This window comes from Dendrobium catenatum, unplaced genomic scaffold (genome assembly GCF_001605985.2).
Source record: "Dendrobium catenatum unplaced genomic scaffold, ASM160598v2 fragScaff_scaffold_365, whole genome shotgun sequence".
Lineage (NCBI taxonomy): Eukaryota > Viridiplantae > Streptophyta > Magnoliopsida > Asparagales > Orchidaceae > Dendrobium > Dendrobium catenatum.
The window spans coordinates 2,850-18,463 of record NW_021318827.1 but is presented as its reverse complement, the minus strand read 5'-3'; the positions used below and the strand labels follow the sequence as shown (position 1 = coordinate 18,463).

The window sequence follows — 15,614 nt, the reverse complement described above, 5'->3', positions numbered from 1 at the left end:
GGAGAAATTTTTTGAATGGTGGGAGGACTGATGTGGTCTAGATGAAATCATAACTCAGTTACGATGTAGTATTTCTGTATTTTTGTGCAGCTTTTTCACGCAGATTTGTTTTCCAATTTTTCATTGATTGAAATTTCACACTTGATTCCTCTAGATTTCCCTTTTATTTTCTCCTTATGTATTTTTGTGCAGCTTTTTCAAGCAGATTTTCGGTGTTGATTTCTTTCCATAATTTCATTCTTTCTTTTTTATTCCCGCGATGAAATTTTTGTCTTCTGCAATGTCTAGGGTTTACCCTAAACCCTAAACCCAATGTCTACAGGCTACATCGGTTTAATTTTTTCCACTGCTCTATTTATTCTGATTGCAATATCGCCTCCGCCCCTGTAGCTCAGTTACTACTTACCAGTCGCCGGCCCGCGGTCACGCACAGTCCGCCGTAACTCGTAAGAATACTGAATCATTTTACCTAACTATTATCCTATTCTTCAAGTTATTTTTCTTTACTTTTGAGTTTCAATTGAAAATCGGAATTAAAAAAAAATTGTTTTTTTTTTTGAGAAATTTTCCCGATTTAACAAAGAATCAAAAGCTTCGAATCTCATTTGGGATGAAAGCACAAATCACAAAATCTGTTTGGGATGAAAGCACAAACCACAAAAAATGTTTAAAGAAAAAAAATATTTGTTTTAGATCATAAGTTGAATACTCATATTTTATGATTTATTATTTATTGTTTTAAAAAATTTAAAGAAGAAAATTATTTCTTTTAGATTAGAGTTTTCTGTTTTTGATGTAATCATGTAATTATGTTTTTGATATAAGTAGTGCTCAATTAAATGTTTTTAAAATTTTCAAATTAAACAGTAGAATATTTCTTTAGTGCTACATCTCTTTAATATTACTTTTGTTTAATTTAGCATGGAGAGATATTTCAAAAAAAAAAAAAAGTAGAAGGAGATGATCAGAAAACGTTATGTGAAGAAACCAATACACAATTCAAATAATGCCGTGTAGAAAAATGAAGACCCGGCGGAAGAAATTATAGATGATGATATGTAAGTTTTTGTTTTATTATTTATTCTACTTTTTTATAATGAATCTAACGATTAAAAAAATTTTAAAACCATCAATGCCGGTCCCAAGTCTGGTGAAAAAGGTTGAGGGTTTTTCAATTAATTTAAAATTTTGTGCCCCCACATGAATAAAATTCTGGCTCCGCCCCTGCTTATACTTGAATAAACATAAATTGAAATAAAATTATATATAGCAATCAAAGATTATCTAAAGTAAATGTGGGAGACTATCAATTATATCTGCAAAGTAAGTTTGCATTTTGTTTTCTCCTTAAAACAACTGATTAAACGTAAATACGAGCAGGATATGAATAGGAAAATACCATGCCGGGAGGAAGAGGTATTATACCAAGAACCATTGCAACTTTATTTAACTTATTGTGGAATGCACCATCTTTCACAATTTTCTCCAATCTCAAAAACTCATCTTTTAAAGTAGGTGGGTAGTGTTTTTTGTTTACTACACATAATTGGATAGGAAAGTAAGGAAAATTTTATATAAAAAACTAATCAAATTAGAGTTATTAAATCACATACATTCCCCACTGTGATCCTTAACCATAAATGCCTCAGTTTTTCCCTCCCGTATTCACAAACCCTCACAACATCCAGAGGCAATCTTCAAACCAAGCCTAAACTTCCTACTTCTTATCTAGCTTGAATTATCAGTAAATATTTGTTCTCCAATTGTTCCTACGCCTTCTTTCAAAGAAACATGTAAATCACCAGTAAGAAGGGGTCTCTTTCCATCCCGTTCTTTTACTACATGACTTTCAAATAATGTCCAATGAAAATGTTTGAAAAGAGAAATGAGTTTTAGAAGTTTCACCATTCTTGCAACCAAATGCAACAATGAGAATAATATATCATCTAGGGAGATGAATATAATATTCTGTGAACAATTCAAAAGTAAGAATGGGCTTTGAAAATTGCACCACTTCTATGATAAAAACGACAAAGAGAATATAGCATCGATTTGAAAGATGATAACAATATTCTACAAAGGTATTTGAAAATAAAAATGGATTTGGAAAGATTCTTTACGTTCCCATAGATCTTTCCCCTATCATAAGAAAGTAAGATATGGTTTATTTTATTCTGGAGTTGTAGGTTCCTCATAAGGGCAAGCCAATTGGTTAATTACATCCTAAGAGGAGTTAATCTCTTGAGAACACTCTAGATTAAAATAGTGGCGAATATTTTTAGGATTTCACAGTTTAAGCTAAGGATAAGAGGATTTAGAATTTTCAAATGGAAATGGATTGAGGGTGAACAGTTCTTATTAAAGTTGAAGGAGGAAGAGTAGGGGCTTTAAGATTTGAGATTGCTCAGAAGTGCTTCAATCTATCCTAGAGTAGGGCTTTAATGTTTTCAAATGAGATTTATATTGTTCTAAGTTGAAATTTTATTAGAAAATTTATATTAGTTTTATTATGCTCTAAATATTGTGTTAATAATTTTTTCCATTCATTGAAGAAACTCGATAAAATATAATTTCAGCATTTCTATATTTTATTTTGTAAGAGAAACCGGCAAAATTTTTAGTTTTCATATTTTTTCAATCACTTGAGAGAAACCAAAAAAACATTTTTTGCTCTTTCCTCAATCTCTTGAAAATAATCAACAAAAATTTCATCATTTATTGTTAAACATGAAATGAAGAAAAATGATCCTGTAAACCTAAGAAGGAATTATGTAAATCAGAATAAGTGGCTTTCTCGCTTAATGCATCTAACATGATCATATTAACACAATATTTAAAGCATAATAAAACAATGAAATGCACTAATAGTTACAACTCCAAGGAAAGAAATGATGGCAGGTTAATATACAAAGCCCTTACATAATAAAACATATGAAACTCACAATATGAACATAGGATAGAAAACATCTCAAGCTACACATAAAAAAAATCATGTATCAAAGTATATAAATCTTTCAACAAATCTATATAACCCTTGAATGAGTTGCATATGTATTACTAAAACCTGGATGCAAGTTGTCAAAAATATTTCTCTACTTTTGTGTTGAATACATATAAACAATCATTCTGCCATGTTAAGATATGGATACCTAGCACAAGTACATAATCTATTTTCATTTTGATGTGTGTACATGTGGAACATCAAAATGTACACATATATGCCCAATATAAAAAAAAAAAGTCGACTTTCTTCATATTTCTTCACAAAACAAATAAACTCATATAAGTTTATTACAAAGTAAGTGTCCCAATCAAAGCAGAGCAACTAGCATAAAAATAACCACACTATACTATGCTGCTAGTTCTTCTCAGTTCTCAAAACAGTTGATCAAAGACTTCTAAATGATCAATATGCCTTGCAAAATATAATTACTGGAATTTTCCTTCTAAGAAAAATTAAGCAAAAGTGTAAAATATAAGCTAGTCAAAGTCATCCATCTAACCAATTGATTAATGAGAATCAACAATGGTATTATTAATTGATTCAGATATACATATATGTTTTTCAATGAGTTTCCACAAACATATTCATACATAAAGTTTCACCCCTTTTGTTTAGATAACCCATATATTGTATTGAAGAAACTGTGGGTCTCCGAAAGGATGCTACTCATGGGGGGTTCGAATGCAAAGGGTACGACCGCACTATCCCGTAGTTCAAAAAAATCGTAGGCATTTACACTCGACATAAGCAGGTCAATGAAAGAGCAGATGGAGTTATACATACAATTAGCTATGGAAGATAGCGGCATTCGCCTACACACTTCGATGAATAATAATATGTATGACCCAAAAGTCACGAGATTTCCCTATTTGATACATCAGCTTGAATAAGGTTTATTTGATGTGGGGATCAGTCTCCCACGGGCGCATGCCCCCGTGGTTAATCACATCCAAGGCCTTAACCTAGGAAAACTCTCGATTAAAGACAGTGTATTATTTTTTTTCTTAATTTGGTGCACAGAAAAAGTTCCTAAGTTCTATTCCAAGAGGAGAAACTCCTCTCTTTATCCTTAGTAATGATTAAACCTTTTCAAATGTATAAAAAATGTAATCAAAATTCTAAGTTTAAAAGATCAAAGATCAAATTCACTACCCTAGAAGAAATGATAGATTGAAAATTCATAAGAAGTTGACACCATGAGGGGACTTATAACTTAAACCCCACTAGGGATCTAAGCAGCCCCGACCTGAATTTACCACCCAGCTCAGAAAGGGGTACCAGCTAAACTCCACCTAGCGTATCAAATTCATGTTGTTCGGTCTTATGCAAATGCAAGAGTGATGGGAGGCATAAAAAAGGAAAATGAGTATCAAACCTGACCATGAATGGTACTATGCAATACAAAGTGAACTATCCCTCTATGTTACAAAAGAAAAAAAATCTATATGCTGACTCAAGGCTATGCATGTGAGGGTAAGGCCAATTAGGATTGACCAATAGTCATTGCGAAGTGAGCAAGGCTTATTATAATTTTTTAAAAAAATTGACCATTTAAAGGAGTCATGCATTAATAATTTTTTTTTAGAAAAATTGATTGATTTTAATCTTATGTTCAATTTTTATATTGCTTAAATAAATTTTAACTTTGTAGAAAATTTAACATTCTAAAGAGCCTAACGTTGACTCCGTCCGAGCCACACCCAAACAAAAGCAATTTAAGAAATCTAGGAAAAAGCATACAGTTCTAATGCGCAAGCAAGATAAACACATCATCACATCAATAATAATAATCAGAGTATTCAAAAATCTGTGGTAAGTGCCACTTATCATACAACCCAAGAAGTACTAAAAAGTAAAGGTGGTCGGGTTCCATCGACAACAAATCAGATTCTATCCCTATGAAATAATGCAAGTCTTAAAAATGAGATATTTTTGTTTATCTTCATCTTCTTTCCCTTCAGGCTCCTTGTGTTGCACCATCTAATATGATATCCAAATGAGAAGAAATTCCCTATAAAGGATTTTTATTTTTGCTTTGGATGCCTAACATATTAAAGATATATCATTTAAAAGCTTTCACAATAATTTAGATCAAATTACATTTTATATATAAAAAAAGAAAATTATATTAATCACCTATAAAAAAATACATATCAGCACAATTATAATAAAAATCACAGATTATCCAGAACCTAGTCCTTAGGACCATATTCCCAAAGGCTTTTTAAGCATTCCTCGCGGTACCTATTGAAAAGAATATTTATGATGACAACATTTTTTTATATTGTCCTTTAGGAGCATGGTCATCTGCAGAAGATATTTCTATAAAAATCTAACCACTTAAGGGCAAATGCCCACTCATCAATCAAAAGGAAAAGAAAACAATCAAAGAAAAACAAATCAAGCCAGAAACAATCATCACATCATCACATATGCAAAATATAAAAGAAAGAAAGTGTAAAAGGTTATCTTAGCTACACCCTACCCTAGGATGCCTATAAAAAGTGTCCTATCCAGCATCTAAGTGTGCGCAAAAATGTGTACCTAACTACCTCAAATTAGATGAGTGGTTTGAGTTACAAGGTCGAATTCTTATTTTTTAATTTATTAATCCTCAAATGCATATTTAAATGATTATCCATTTAGGATGAATTAATTGCAATTTGATTTTAAAATAAAATTTGAGTTATTAAATTATTAAGAGCCTAAAGGCTTAGGCCCTAACCTATACTAAGATTATAAGGAATTGAGAAGCAAATGACCCATCCTCAATCCTACTCCTAATTAAGGACGAAATTATTAAAAGGTGACAAGGGTTGGTTAGTCCTTCCATTGGTAATAATCTAGGACTCGAGCAATGGCTAAAGGTGACACCACTAAGATGGGCCTACTATCCACCATGAAAAAAAAAATCCTAAGCTTCCTATGTCTAAGGTAAATTTATTTTTAGAGGCTGACATGGGAATGGAATAACACACTATCTATAGAAATGTATATGGGTTCTACCTAACCTAAGTTATAACCTTGGGTGGTTAAGGTAGTTGGTTTAGGTTCCTAAAGATGGCTTTAATTTTTTTTATTATTTATTTATTTTTTAGAGAGGTGACAATTTATATAGACCTTTGTATTATTTCTCCTTAATTCATGAGGTACGTGGCATTGTCATAGTGGGCTCGAGAAACTAGCCTCCTTAGGACACTTAGCCCCGCAGCTCAAGGTAGTCCATCCTATATACCTCATGTATATTAAGGGAGAATGTACATAGATGAATATAAATTCTACATGGGTTAAGGCACTAAGGTATGAAATTCATTTGCTCCTCCAACAAGTTCATTTTGGTTTGCTTATAATTAGGAGACTTTAGTTAAAGTTTAAATATTAGTGTCTTAATATTTTGTTAAACACAAGAAAGTTGGTTAAGAAGATTTTAATGATTTTAATTTAGTTTCATCTTAATTAAGGTATGTTATCATATTAGGAGTGGGTGAGAGGTGTATTTTACATATTTTAAGATTCTACTTGAGTAGTTAATAATTATAAAACTGTATATTGGTTGAGGGAATTTTAGAGATTGTAGATTAATTAAGGAATTTTTAGGAGTTGTAATGGTTTATGAATTCAATTAGATGCTCATGTGTTGGTTACATTTTATTAGCCACTTTTAATACTTAATACTTAGGTTTCATATATACTTCTTATATTTTCAAATTAATTAAGATAGGAGTTGCAAGATTTAGTTTATTGGTAGCTTATTATCGTTTACATAAGTTAAGCGATAATTACCTTTGTTAAATCAGGGTCATGAGGTTTATTTCATCCTCCCAATAGCCTCGTAGGCCCGGGTCGCTAAGTAATCATCTTGTTATTAAACTTTATGTTTGTTGTTTAATAAATTTTAACGAAAGATTATCATTATGATTGGTTCATTAACGATTTAAGATTGGTTACGAATTCATTAGTGTGTTTTATTAGTTGGTTTTGTGACTTTTAAAGGTCCTTTTATATCATTGTTGGAGCAAATGAAAATCACAACAAAGGTTCTACACTAAGCTTAAATAGTAAACAAACACACTAATTATTAAGGAGTTGCAATCATAAAAATAATCGAAAGAAGCTACCTAACATACTAGAGCACATATTTTATTTCATTTGTACATTTTCCTTAGCATGCTTGTGAAAGATATATTAAGAGGCCTAAAATCATTAAGAAGTAATTTTTTTAGAGTTATTTATTCATTATAAAACCCAAAGAAAATCATCCTAGCAGTGTCCACTTCGTGTGGGAAAAATGATGTATATGATACACATATGTGACATACACTACATGCCTAAAATGACCATAAGGGTCTCTAGGTTTCATGACAAGGGGGCAAGCTTTGTCCCAAAATGTCAAAGCTTCGTTAGTGGACTAAGCTATGATCGGCTAAATAAACATCATAGCAAGCATATTTGGGTGGGAAAGTAAAAGAAGTTAAATGTGTGTTCTAATGTGTACCCATTCGACAATACAATGAGGAGTCTCTACAGGACTATCAAGGTATACCTGATCCAGGCGTGCTCACTTAGAAGCTCCCATGCCAACGACCCACTGATCAACGCATATGCAATACTCAATGTTCCTAGCAAAATAATAAGAAGAAGACAAATATGGAGTGAGAGCAGGCACTATTCAAAAAGAAGCATGTTGATAGTGATCTAATTACTAAGAAGTTCATATGCATCAGTCAAATACATGTCATCTATTAAAACATAAAGAAAATTATAAAATTTTGTTAATCATAGGAACATTATCCAATGCTATCTCTCATTCATCCTTTTAAATTTGACATGAGTGCTAAAGTAAACTAGGATAAATTTATCCCCATATGCTCCTTTTAATATATTTTATTAAATACATGAACATGGTATTTGAAATAAGAAAAACATTGGTACACATGCTCTTAATTGAAACATAGAAGTGCATAGAACTATTTAATATAAAGTATGAAGGGTAACTACATATGAACTATTTGAGAATCCAACAACATGCCATCATACATGCTTGAGAAAGAGATATTGACAATTAAGATATCAAGGCATATGCATATTTGATGTGACTAAGAGGAAGACACATCTAGGCGACTTCTCTTCCTCCCAAAACCCATAAAATGTTTTAGCATAAATTATACAACCTCATGTAAAGCATATATATCCAAACACCTATGAGCAAAGCGTGGAATGAGTGTATCTAAATATATAAGAATAAAAGAAAATAAGAATAACGATTGTAGGTGAACAAAAATATGGAATAAGTGAAACTAAATGACGTAACCACAAGCATTCACATTTATATGAGATCAAGTTCGTGTATAGCATTTAAGGTTCAAGAACATTTGCAAATATTCATTATATAATTATAAGAAATAGAATTTTACCTACACCATAAACTTTATAATAAACTCAATCTACAATTATAAGCAATTATCCATGGAATAAAGAAATTAAAGCATTACAAAAGAATGAAGCAGGTCTTTACCTTCCAGGTGAGAAAAATTGTTCGTTGGTTAGCTTGCAAGTTAGGCACCCTAAGTGGTTGTGTCGGTCAAGTAGATGCCTGGCGGGTTGGATGATTGGAGGCAGCCAAGGCGGCATTTGTCGAACTTACGATGACGAGGTCTGGCTGGATAGAGTCCGGCAGGTCGGCGGCCTGAGGCGGATGGGAGGCTTGTGACAACAAACGATGGGGTCGTTTGCAAGTTCAGTCGGAGTCGTGCATGGAGACGGCACTGACGGCGAAATCTTTACCGTGGACGTCGGGTTGAGCGTCGACAACAAGGTGGACTACAGAGGAGTGTCGGGGTCGGTGAGGTCAGGTCGGCGGGCCAACAGGAGCTGGAGTCGGAGTGGCCGTAGCTAGTCGGATCCTAACGCGCTCACGCAATCCGTTTATCAAAACAAGGCCTAGATCAAAAGATATTGCGCTCGGAACAAACATGAGCGATAAATGTCCAAATGTGTGAAATCACATTGAATCTTCATCGACCCAACCACATGTATTTTAGAATGAAATAGATGACAACATGTGATAAAAAAGGAACGATCCTGAGACTGAAAACGAACCAAGTAAAATGCACGATGTGATCCTTCATCAACATAATGGTGGAACATACAAGAAAAGAAATCAATCTACAAAATACAAAAGTGACAAGATCGTGCAAGTGACCGATGCCAAAAAGGAGGTCAACAAAAATGAAATTCTAAAGTAAATACAGATATAAAGAAAGAAATCTTACCCTCACATATTAAGCATATATTGTAGCATTAACAGATTAAATAAATTTTCTAATAAAACAAGTCAAGAATGGAGAAAATATCCCTGATTCATTGAACCAGCTAGCTAGAAAAAGATTGTACACATGGTCTGAAGGCATCAAATCATTATCCCGCAAGTTTACTATATATATATATATATTACTGAACAAATAAGGAAAAAAAATTTTGAAAATCTCTTGTGATTAGATCCAAATATCAAGAAACTCAAGAATGAACTTTTGATAGCTAATTGAATGAAATTCAAGCATTAGAAGCTTAAAATATCATCCCTGCCATTAAAAGAGTAATCGTTAAATATATAAAATGTAAGAATTAAAGCAGTGGCACTATACTTGATCCACAATAGAGAAAAACTTGTCATACAATTTTGACAGAAATGAGACATACACATATCAAACTTCTATTTACAACAATGTAGAAGATAGCCACTAACTAGCATGAGATTGTGCTTTCCTTCCTTGGTATAACCCATTTCAGACACTGAAGCCTCTATGAAGAGAACTCCGTCGAGTGGATGGAATCTGGCTGCAAACTTCAGCAGACACCTTAGCCATTGTCTCATTGCTGATGCCAGCATTACAAATGTTAACAAAAGAGCGTATGTATTTCATACCATAATCAGATAGAGATCCACAATGTGTTTCAAAAATCCGAATCTAGAGAAGGAAATGCAAATCATACTTAATTGAAGTCACTCAATCTTCAGATGGAGAAAATCGAAGAGAACTTCAAGAAATTTACCATTGAACTTAGGCAGGCCCAATCGTCAACCAGAGGCTGCCCTGTGTTTTGAACTGCACTAAGGACTTGTATGCCTTTCTCTGATCCAAAGAGAAGCTTCCCTATGAGGTTTAAACTATTATCTACATGCACGCGATGAGTCAGTATATCAAGCAATTCTTTCTGTGCATCGAGTTTTTTGGATGATCCTTCAGGTGAATTAAGGAACTGTTACAAAAAAAGGGGAGAGAAATATCATCTAGATAAGTGGTCTATAAGAAAAGATAGTCATATCATATGAAAATACAATAGCCTACCTCATTCCAGTAATCAACGAGGTCTACATCACTCTGGCTTGAAAGACAGTCATCCCACTTCTAAAACAAGTAGCAAAATTTATCAAAACAAGTAAAAAATTACAATCAATCAGATTAGTGAAAACCAAAAGATAAGGAAACACATTATGATCAGCATGAACAAAGTTAATATTACGCATTCCCAAAAGATGAAAATAAAATAATAATAATAATTTTGTTTGGGCAGCTATCAGCAGTGCCACCGCACCTCGAAAAATTGTTAGTTACGACATCCGGTTAATTCGGACACGCCACATCACTCAGAGCCTGGTGCATCAAGGTGACATGACACGTCCAAATTGGCCTCATAACCCTTATAAGCCACACCTAATAATTTCTAACTTTGCATAAACGGCCTTTCTTGCTTTTGTCATCTTTAATCCATTTTTGTTTCCAAACAAAGTGGGCATTGCGACCAGATCGATTTAACGTCTTCGCATGGCACGCCATTAATCCCAAAAATTAAAATGAGAGAAAAAATTCAAACAAAATAAATCTTTAATCTAAACCCTCATAGAAATGTATAGTAAATTCTCTTCGCAAGCCGACTAAATCTTTAATCTAATTTTGTTTTGTCAAAAAATATAATCCACTTGAAAAAAGGCAAGATGATTATCAAATAATTAATAGTGACAAATTCAAACCAATCAATAATCTAGTTTATGATTTCCTCTTAATAAACAATTATGTTGATGTTCTATACGCTATATAGATCCAAAACATGGATATGACGGTGATCCAATGTCCAAATATCATCCGGAACAGTTCTAAACAGTTTCTTCATCTAATACATAATCACACAATCAAGCTTCATGAAAAATCAATTAAATCATTGCTTCGTGAAAAGTCAATTAAATCAGATTAACATAAAATTTACCAAAATAAGTAAGCAGAAAATTACAATCAATCAGATTAGCGAAAACCAAAAGAAATAGGGAAAGCAAATACCTGATGTCGGTAATTCCCACAGCCCGAAGATCCTGCAATCGGGATGGCCCATCTCGTCCCGACAGAATCATCCCCACCGGCTTTTAGGCGGCGGCCAGAGATTTCTGACGGCAATCGAAGGACCGGATCCAAGGGAGCGTAGGAAGGTAAGAGATGACAGGAGAGGAGGGATAGGAGAGAAACACAAATAGCGGCGATGCTAAAGAGCACTAAAGTCTTGTATCTGATGGACGCCATTGTTGCCTGCATGAAACTCTAAGGGGCTGTTTGGTATCGGATTTATCGTGGGATTTAAGTCGGATTTACACTAAATCCAGCCAAACGGTTTTTGTGCGCCAGTTAAATCACGGGATCCGGTAAATCCGGATTTGCAGATTTAGGGCTTCAATCCCAGATTTGCTAAATCCCTCAGTTCGTCGGATTTAACGTGATTTACCCGAAGAAGCGCGTGAAAGGGAGAAAATTACCTTCACAGCCAGCGAGCTGTTCTTCCTTCCAATCAAAATATCGTAACTTCCGATCGGATAGGAAGGCGTCGAAGGAGCAAAGTCGAACAGCCACGAAGGAGCTGAAAAGCGACGCGTGCAATCTGCAAAAAGCAACGAATTGACCCTAAACACCTGCAAAAAGCAACGAAGCCGAACAAAAACGACGAAAAGAGACTAAGTTATTATGGACCGGATCCAAGCGAGCGCTGCAGCCTTGCTAACTACCGGATTCAATTGACTTTTTTTAATGAAAATACGAGAACGAGGAACCTATGAACCGATGATGGAGATAGATGAAAAAATTAAGTCAGAACGGGGTCGTTATTTATGGCAGACGGTGGAGCGCCAAACAGTAAGCCCGCGGGAAGCTGCCTGGGCTGCCAGTCGCCCTTTACTATTTTTGCGTTTATTCTCAAAAAAAGAAAAAATTAAGTAAGAATTTTCTAATTTTATTTTCTGATTTTAAAATTTTGTATACAATTTTAAATCAGCATAAAAAAGTATCTTGATCACGAATCTTGATGCACATTGAAATGGAGAATTTTGTGGGTGCTATATGTTGATGTAATAATACAAAGTGATTGGTTTTTTTTATAAGCTTAGGAATTTGGGTTTAGGGGTGCAACCGAGTCAACCCAGCTCGTGAGTCGGCTCGGAGCATAGTTTCGAGCTCGAAAGCTTGTCGAGCTCGAGCTTGAACAGGCGTTGGACTCGACTCGTCGGCTCGACGAGCAGTTCGACGGCGGAGCTTGCAGGCGGGAAACCAAATCGCGAGCGGGAAATCCAAATCACGAGAGATCGCGAGCAGGAAATTGGAATCGAGAGCAGGATGACGACGGACGAGCTCGGATGACCCCTTCCGAAGACAGCGGAAGCGACTACATGCTCTGGATGACGACAGATCTCTGCTCGACGACGACGGATCTCTGCTCGACTTGGGACGACGAACACGACGACAGACTCGATTGTGGAGCTCGACTTGAAGCTGAGTCGAGCTCGAGGTCGGATTTTGAACTCGACTCGAGTTCGAGCTCGGGTTTTTATAGCCGAGCTCGACTCGAACACCCCTTGGCTTGAGCTCGACTTGACTAGTTTGCACCCCTATTTGGGTTCAATATGATTTGACTATTTGTACATTAGAGTTTTCTTTTATCTCATTCTGAATAATTCTCCATAACAAATTATATCATAGCTCAAAACTTGGTTGTAATAAAATGCAGTTCTTGCAATTTTGTGGTTCCCATTGAGCTTTCTTCCTTCTTATTATGATTGAACAATATTTAAGAGCTGATGACTCAAAAATTGGCTCTTCGTACAATTTATCAAATCAAATTTTAATCCATTTTGATTAAATCTCCCATACAAACATGTCTATTATTTTTTACTTCCACTAAAATACGAGTACTTTTTTTGTATTTCGAAATGATGCATCTCTTAGGTTAACAAACATGATAATTTCATTTTAACTCATTTTAATAAGGTAATAAAATCATCAATTTTAGAATATTTTGAAGAAATATGTGATATTTCAAATCATTACTGGCATTAAATTTTGTAATTTTATTATTTTGATAAAAAATATGATTTTAACTTCAATTAATTAATTAATATGTCAAAAGCAATGAATTGGACTACAATTTTAACATAATCATCTAAAAATATTATCATAAGTCACATCATTTTATGAATAATGTTAGTCAATATGAAATTTCCTTTTAACTATTATGCTAGTTTACATGTGATGGTGTTTTGTCATCAAGAGATCATGTCCTTAGTTGATTGTTTTAAATTAGAAATATTTTTTTAAATGATAATGTTTAGTAATTTATAAATATTAGCTGAATATTTGATTGTAGTAATCAGTTAATTTCTAACAAGACTTCATAAAAATAATAATTATTTAATTATTTCTAATTTAAAATTACTATAAAATTAAAAATTTATTATTTTAAAATAACATTTTGTGTTTAGAAGTATACCAATGAGCTTTCTAGAGGTTACACTTGTTTGTGGATTTAGATATTTAGAAGTGTTAATATATTTATAGAGATTTTTAGTTATATATGGTATTTAATTATGTCTAATTTTACTTTATATTCATTTATCATCTTAACTCATTGCTAATTTTCCTTGTTGCTTTTAAAAAAGTTTTTTTGCTAGCGAGATCTATTTTATTAACATCAAATCTATTAATAGCTTAGAATAACAATATAAAAAGAAGTATGAAAATGATCCAATAAGATCAAATTCTTTTGATTGGTTCCTTCAGAGGATGATTTTTAAATACACAAAATTATAAATTACATTTTTATCTTTACTTTAAATTCAAACATATCAATATTTTTCAAACGAATCTCTATATTTAAAAATATATTACACTCCTTTTACATATAAAATTCAAACCAGGCTCTATCATAAAATATGGTAAAAAAATTTCTAAACTATCATAACTCATTAAACTAACAAACAAATCCAGCCATGACTATCAAATACTTTACACAAAAAAATCATTTATCAAGAGAATTTGAAAGACAGTGTTACAAAAGCTCGACACGAATGACATAGTCACTAATTCTTAATAAATATCGTTCCAATACAAAAAATCCAAAAGCATTGCATTACTATACAGACGAAAGTTCCTGGAAACTTTTTAAAATAAATAAATAATATAAAAAAGCTCATTTGCATGATATAGCATATTGAATTTGGGTTCATATAAGTATTTACTTATCCAAATTGAGTAAATTTCGACTTTTAAGAAACTTCAAAAAATAATAATCAAAATCGAACTATGTTATTTTGAATAATAATATATTTAAACATATACAAAAATTTGATAAATTTCTAATTATCCAGATATTGCTTAAAATAGATGGAATATTATGAATAGAAATTTATTATCTACTTCTGTTGGAATGCACCATCCTTCTCCATAGTTGGATTTGGGAAGTTAAGCGCAAAAATTTGTACAAAACAACTAATCAAATTAGAGTTATTAAATCACATACATTCCTCTATGTGATCCTTAATCGTAAATGCTTCAGTTTTTCCCTCCCGTATTCGCATACCTCACAACATCCATAGGCAATCTTCAAACCAAGCCTAAACTTCCTACTTCTTATCCCAGTAAATATTAGTTCTCCAATGGTTCCTGCACCTTCTTTCAAAGGAACATGTAAATAACCAGTTATAAGGGGTGTCTTTCCATCCTACTCGTTTACTACATGACTTTCAAATTCTTCTTCATCCTAGTCATCATCATCTTCATTATTAAAATTGCCCTCAAGCACCAGAATATCAAGTTTTGCAAAAGACTTGAGTCTAGAAATTACAACATGACCCGTGTTGACATCAATCAACACAACGTGAATTGTAGCTCCTTGATCTCCCCTACCTTTCCTTCTGTGAAAATTGGTAAAGACAATATTGACTTGAACTGCAGTTGTAAGTTTCTTCCATCTGGTACTTCCAGCCATATAAAAAGCTGCATAGCACACACACTAAAAGATTGCAAAAATCTTATGTTATGGCCATATAAAGAGTTTCAAAGAAATGCGTCAATTGACATTTTTCGTATCATAATGAGAGAATTTTTCCAAAAGCATAGACACAAACAATAAACAGTTTCCTAACATATACCATAAGTCAATCACCTAAAGTGAATCGAGAAGTGATTCACAATCGGGCAAACTGATAGGCTGGTCACTCTGAACCAGCCCAACCGGCCCTTATGGAGGCGAAAGCAGTCCGCCTCCTCTTCTTTGTTCCGCCCAAAGGGGTGGGCTC

The 15,614-nt window shown here is 33.4% G+C and overlaps 1 protein-coding gene across 3 annotated transcripts; it reads right to left on the bottom strand.

Moving 5' to 3' along the window:
- Positions 1–9,511: 9,511 nt before the first annotated feature.
- Positions 9,512–12,201, bottom strand: LOC110113873 (vacuolar-processing enzyme-like). Of its 3 annotated transcripts, none has more exons than XM_020846582.2 (6): positions 12,019–12,201; positions 11,808–11,929; positions 11,341–11,595; positions 10,354–10,410; positions 10,058–10,264; positions 9,512–9,972 (listed from the first exon to the last, which is right to left on the bottom strand). In XM_020846582.2, exons 3-6 carry the CDS (start codon positions 11,587–11,589, stop codon positions 9,790–9,792), a joined length of 696 nt encoding a protein of 231 aa, XP_020702241.2. In that variant the 5' UTR covers positions 11,590–11,595; positions 11,808–11,929; positions 12,019–12,201; the 3' UTR covers positions 9,512–9,789. The 3 variants fall into 3 exon arrangements, with proteins under 3 accessions (XP_020702241.2, XP_020702240.2, XP_020702242.2); XM_020846581.2 differs by having other exon boundaries at positions 10,354–10,413; positions 12,019–12,199; XM_020846583.2 differs by having other exon boundaries at positions 10,354–10,413; positions 11,341–11,583; positions 12,019–12,197.
- Positions 12,202–15,614: the final 3,413 nt, after the last annotated feature.